This window comes from Vulpes lagopus, chromosome 19 (genome assembly GCF_018345385.1).
Source record: "Vulpes lagopus strain Blue_001 chromosome 19, ASM1834538v1, whole genome shotgun sequence".
NCBI classification, from domain to species: domain Eukaryota; kingdom Metazoa; phylum Chordata; class Mammalia; order Carnivora; family Canidae; genus Vulpes; species Vulpes lagopus.
The window spans coordinates 28,555,744-28,561,743 of NC_054842.1; the positions used below are offsets into that span (position 1 = coordinate 28,555,744).

A 6,000-nucleotide genomic window follows, 5' to 3' on the forward strand; every position below is an offset into this window, starting at 1 on the left:
GGTCAGTCCACAAGGAGCAGGGCTCCCCCTGCTGCAGGTGTCCGGCAACATGGAAAGGAGCTTACCATTTGCATTTGCACTGGGCTCCACATATTATGTAGCTGGCCATAAGTGCCAAAGGCCAGTCTATACAAATGAGAAGGCATTTTTGGAAACCATTCCTACCATGCGTTTTGCTTAAAGATCAGTATGAGTGGAGGGGATTCACAGTATTTTGGGGGGAGGATGTTTCTTCCCCTTCTTCACATTGCCCTAAATATACTTGAGGCTCTGCTTCTCCTATGCATTTGAAATGGGGAAATGATGGGAAGTGGCTCAGACATCAGGAACTGGGATATGAAATCCATAGCACTGTTGGTAAACTCCCTGATGATGCCTTAACCTAGGACACCCCAGGCCTTCTCTAAGTTACCAAAGACCATAATAAAAGGTAACAAGCCACACAGCTGTTTCTGAAACTCCCTGCCTGAGCCTTTCAAGAGAAGTGAGGCAGAATTGAGCACATAATTGAGGTTGCTGAGACTGCCTGCTAGGTAAGATGCCTGGTCATAAAGATGACTTGCCAGGTCTCAGAATGACTTGCATAATAATTAGATCATTCTGTGAGGTTTTGAGAAATACAGGTAGAAGGTGGTTCTTACCAGATGGAAAAGAAAGGAACTGAACAAAAGCAACAAAGGAGACAGATGGCCAATAAGGGTGAGAATGTAGGGCAGCCTCTTTGTAAGCACTTTGATCGGCTCAGAGACAATAAAAGACAGAAAGCCACCTGCTTATTGCTTCATCCAGTCAGGGAAGGTCTTAGGCCAGATTTGAAAGCTGTTAACAGATCAGAGCCAGAAAAATCAAATTGTAAAAAATGGACATAGTCACCAATGCCATGAATAATATATCTGTTGTAATTCTACCTTCCAAAGTATGTTTTCTACACCCACATAATATGTATTAAAAAGAATTCTCAAAATAGAAGCAATCTTATTTGCATTTTCTACTCCAGTACACTCAGTCAACTAGTAAATGCAGCATAGCTGACTCCTGATCATCTACATAGATGGAGGAATCTGTGATCACAGAAACTGAAATCTACAGTTCCACCCACCTCATTTTGTCTAGCTGCCATATCTTTCCACAAGCTTTACTGGAGCTGGGCACAAGATGTGAAATGATCAGCTATATTTCATTCCTGTTTCTTTATCTTGACTACCTATTGTTGGAGTTACCAATCAGTAACGAAGTATATCAATAGTATGGAATAAAATGAAAAACAGATATTCTAAATTCTTCCCAAACAGGGTAATTAAATGATTCTTACCAAATGTTTATCAAATACAAGCTCCTGTGTATAGTGAAAAAAAGTTCAGAGATACAGTATTTATTATGTTTAACCCTTTTGAGAGTAAAATATTCCAAGGGAGGTAGAGGATAGCAATGTCATGCTATAGAAGCACTTAGCTATTTAACAGCTTTTTCTCAACAAAGAGGGACGAAGAAAACAAAGATAACTAAACTTACCATAAAAAGGATTCAATGGAAAGAGGGAAGTTGGGAGAGGGGTGAAGAGACTAGTATAGATCAAATAAACCCAAGACATGAAAACAGTGTGGTCCAGACTCAAAAAAAGAATACATTCTCTATGATTGGTAGAGTCATGTTCTGTGCCTATAGACAACTACGACTTTGGAGAATTTGAGCTCCTAATATTTAGTTCTGGAAATAAGAAAACAGAAGAGTAAAAATGGGAGTGTAAATGGTATTTATGCTGAAATTTAGCTTTTTTGGTAGCTAGGAGGTTTGTTGACCAACTTGGCATATTCCTGACAGCACTGATGGAAGTGAATGGAGATACACTTTAGGATTTGAGTTTCAGAAGCCCAGATATATAGTATATAACGGCATGTTTTTTTCTTGGTTTGAGGTCTCCTTTGCCTCTATCTCTCATTACAAGGCAAGAGGAATACGTGGAGTGTGTGTGCACATATGCATGCATTCATGCATGACATGTTCGTGAGAGAAGTGAAATAATTTTAAATTCTTTCTCTTTCACTTATTTTCTAAGTATTTTTGTTTTCATGAGAGACCATTTAAAGCTGGTGAAAGAAGAAAAATCCAAATATGAAGAAATGAATCGTAGTGAATACTAGCACTATTTTCCTAAAGTCAATGTTTGAGTTCTCTTGACTCTTCTCTTGACCACAATTCAGCAAATTTTTGAGGTTATCAGTATTGATAAATTTTCTCTTCTTATGCCACCAGGTTCTCACACATTCATTCTAAAAATATTTACAAAAAGCTTGTGTGCCAACCTCTTCATACTTTATCTGTCCAACCAACCCCAGGCCATCTGCTTTCCTGTGATTCTGCACTCATATCTAGATACTTCCAACTAAATATCTTGATGGTTGCAGTGCCTGGGTGCCTCAGTTGAAAGTCTGCCTTCGGCTCAGGTCATAAGCCCACATCAGGCTCCCTGCTCCATGGGGAGTCAGACTCTTCCTCTCCCTTTGCCTTTCCCATGCTGCTCATGCTTGCTCTCTTGCATACTGTCTCTCAGATAGATAGATGATAGATATGTCTATATCTACAGATATCGATATATATCTTGATGGTTTTCCGTGGTGTCCTAAATAAAGAAAAAAAAGTTCAATGAAAGTAACACCAAGATCTTGGTATCAGAGAGTTGGGTTTTTTTTTTTTTAATTGTTCAACTTGCCAACATTAGGATAACACCCAGTGCTCATCCCGCCAAATGTTCCCCCTCAGTGCCCATCACCCAGTCAGAGAGTTGGGTTATAGTCTGTTCTGTCCCTGACATTCACCTTTACATGCAGTTTCCTCATCTAACCAACAGAGTGTCACAGTTAGTCTAGGGGATTTCGAATGTTCCGAAATACCATATTTGAATGGAATATAAGAATGCTTATGGACCTAAAGCTTTTTCTACCACCTCCCTCTAAAATAAGGTTATCTGAAATGGCTCCCCCCTTCCTGTGCTAACACAGTAACCACTAGCTTTCAATCAAATGAAGTTATAAACTCAGTTCCTCACACTAACTATATTGCAAATGCTCAAAAGATATATGTGGCTAGTGACTGCCATACTGACTGGTGAAGATTATAGGACATTTCCACCAGCAGTTTGAGCAGTCAGAACTTCCAGTCAGTACTTGGCTTCTACAATTCCTTGGCCTGTCAATCTGACCAATGATGGCCTTTCAGAATCTGACCCTAGCTATCCTTTACTGTGGAGTTATTCATGACCCCCAAGCTCTTTATGTGCCTGCAGACTGGGTGTTATTTCTATGTCCCCCACTGGCTGTAACACAGTGCCTTCCATAGACAGTCAACATTTGGACGGATGGATATATGAACAGGTGGAAGGAAGGAAGAATGGATGAGTGGGAGGGAAGAAAGGAGTGGCATACATTCAGGTTTTCATTAGATAAATGTCTATTGAGTATCTACTATGCTCTCCTATGGTTCCTGGGATTGCTACAATTACCAGATATGGTCTTGTGAAATTTTCTGTCAGGGAGGGCAGAATAGAGGAAAACAGATCACAAAGAAGTTTATAAGTAAATAAAAATTCAGACAGTGATAGGTTATTTAAAAAATGAGCATATTGTGCTGAGCAACCAGGAGACTGGAGACTGGGAAAATTATAGATATAGCAGTCTAATGAGGTACTCTTTGACCTCCGATCTGAATAATGAGAAGAAGCCAACCATATGAAGTTGGGAGTGGAACATGCTTCATGAAGAAGGAACTTCTCTGTGGAAATGATTTTGCATACTTTGACAAGATGTCTCAGTCTCAGCTTCAGATTTATCTGCCCAGTATAAATCTCCAGTTTAAAAGTCTTAATAAAATTACCCTGAAGGAAGGATGCAACAAGAAATGTGGACATTTAGGAAGAAAGAATTAATATAGTCTATTAAAGTGAAAATGGCATTTATCTTCTGTGATGTTTCTCTTCTTTTGTTGTACAGCATTGTTCCTGGACCACATAAAACTGCCCTCAAAGAAGATGCATTACAGAAGGCAAAGTTCTTTCAAGATAAAAAATATCTTTCAAGAGTAGCAAGAGGCAGCAGAGATATTATTCGAAATCTTACCAGAAACACATTCCATACCTTTAAAAATGGAAAAAAGGTGATAAAAACTGCTCCAAAACAACATGATAAAGCAAGTGCTTGAAGAATTTAGCCTTAGGAAGCATGGTATCTGGATTTAAGTAACTAATCACTGCTATAACTATGGGCAACTTTTATCTGGATATCCATCCATATCCAGTTGGGCCACTTTGGAGGGCTGGACAAAGCACAGATTATAGATTATAGATTATCAGTTTTGACCCCTTGCACTCATTGATATTAAAATTGATCTTGTCTATTTCTTTGAGCACTTCTGATATCTCCAGCACTCTGACACATTCAAGAACTGTTATCATTAAAACATGGAAGAATGAAAGAAGTGTTTTGAAAAGTGGAAATATAATCTAATATCTCTAATGGAAGTATCTGAAGGTAAATTTTAAATAGTATATACATGAGCCAATGCTAATTCTTTTGATTTCAAGTCTGTAAACAGCTTTCGTGCTCTATTTAGTACTGTTTAATGTCCATCTGTTTAACAAAAGGTTAATGTTTTGAAAGATCTCAACATTTAATTTAGAAATTGATGCTTATATGTCATAATTTTGAAAATTTGGCTTTCCGTGATACTACTTATATACATCATTGTCTCTGTGTGGACAGCCAGTTTCTGATAGGCTTGTGTTGGAAGGTTTCCTCCTGCTTTCTGCAGTTGTTTGCTTGGACAGGTAAGAAGCAGAGAATGATTTTCTCTGCCCAACTCCTCCTTAACATACTGAGAATTGTTAATTCCCCCCAAAACAAATAATTGCTTTTGAGCTAGAAGTTCCCTCATTATATAGAGCCTCCTAACTGGCCATTTTGATGGACTTTATTCTTTACCATTTATATATATATATATTATTTTTTACCAATCCATATATTCTTTAGACAAGGAGAATAAAGACAACTGGTAATGGGTGAAGCTGAGTTACTTTTACCCATCAAGAAGCTACTTAGTCAACAGTGAATAGTACCAAACAGGACAGACCAAGATCTAAATACAGTCTTAGAGTCTTAAATGCATATTGCGTTTGGAAAAGGTAAAATTGTTAATGTTTGAATCTACAAATCCATTTGGGATTGCAAAGATGTACAGAGATGCAGAGAGATCAGAGTAAGTTAAAGCAGGAAAGGTCTTCCGAATGCCTCGCCTCCAGTAGAATTCTGACAGCTTGCTCCCTCCTTACCCACATCCAGATCACAAAATTCTTTATCTTATTAGACTAATATTTTCAACAACTAAACATCAAATTAATTAATTTAGACACAATATTTGGACCTTACCTTGACTTGTCAGAGCTGGCTCGAGTTGGTAACAACAGCCCTGCTTGGATGCATGGGCCGATGGCTACTGGCACCTAAGGCCATCTTTTCTCTCTTCATGAAACAAAGGCCATCTACACTGTTTTAAAACCACTTCTACCATCCTTACTCCGGTAACTCCATAGAGATAACTCCCAATTCCTTCAGAGGGGCATGGAGTTAAAAATGTCATATTCATACTCAGGAAATAGAAAAGAATAAAACATATCATCATCTTCATACCGTAAGTTGTGCTTAGGGGTTCAGGAAAAAATTATGTTTCAAGTAGAGGAAATTGATGAACAAAATTTAAGAGTTTTAATAAAAGGGCTTTTTCTGGTTAACTTTGGATTAAGCAAAAACTCTTCCTGTTTACTGTTAGAAATACTTAAAAAAATGTATTTGTCTATTTTTCTGCATTGATAAAGTATACCAAAAATTTTTGCCCTTGGTAATTGAGATTATTTTAACATTTCAGGTCATCTTTATAATCCTTAACAGATGAAGGGTCTGTAAATACTAAGTTCCTTTTTAAAAATCCCTAATATTAGCATTTCTCATGATT

At 37.8% G+C, this 6,000-nt stretch overlaps 1 protein-coding gene across 1 annotated transcript in view; it reads left to right on the plus strand.

Annotated features, from left to right (window-relative positions):
• COL6A6 (collagen type VI alpha 6 chain) overlaps positions 1–5,862 on the plus strand; it is a 138,472-nt gene extending 132,610 nt beyond the window's left edge. The window contains exon 37 of the mRNA XM_041734086.1: positions 3,987–5,862. Coding sequence (XP_041590020.1) covers positions 3,987–4,194 — 208 coding nt within the window. The 3' untranslated portion in view covers positions 4,195–5,862. The remainder of the gene's footprint in view (positions 1–3,986) is intronic.
• Positions 5,863–6,000: the final 138 nt, after the last annotated feature.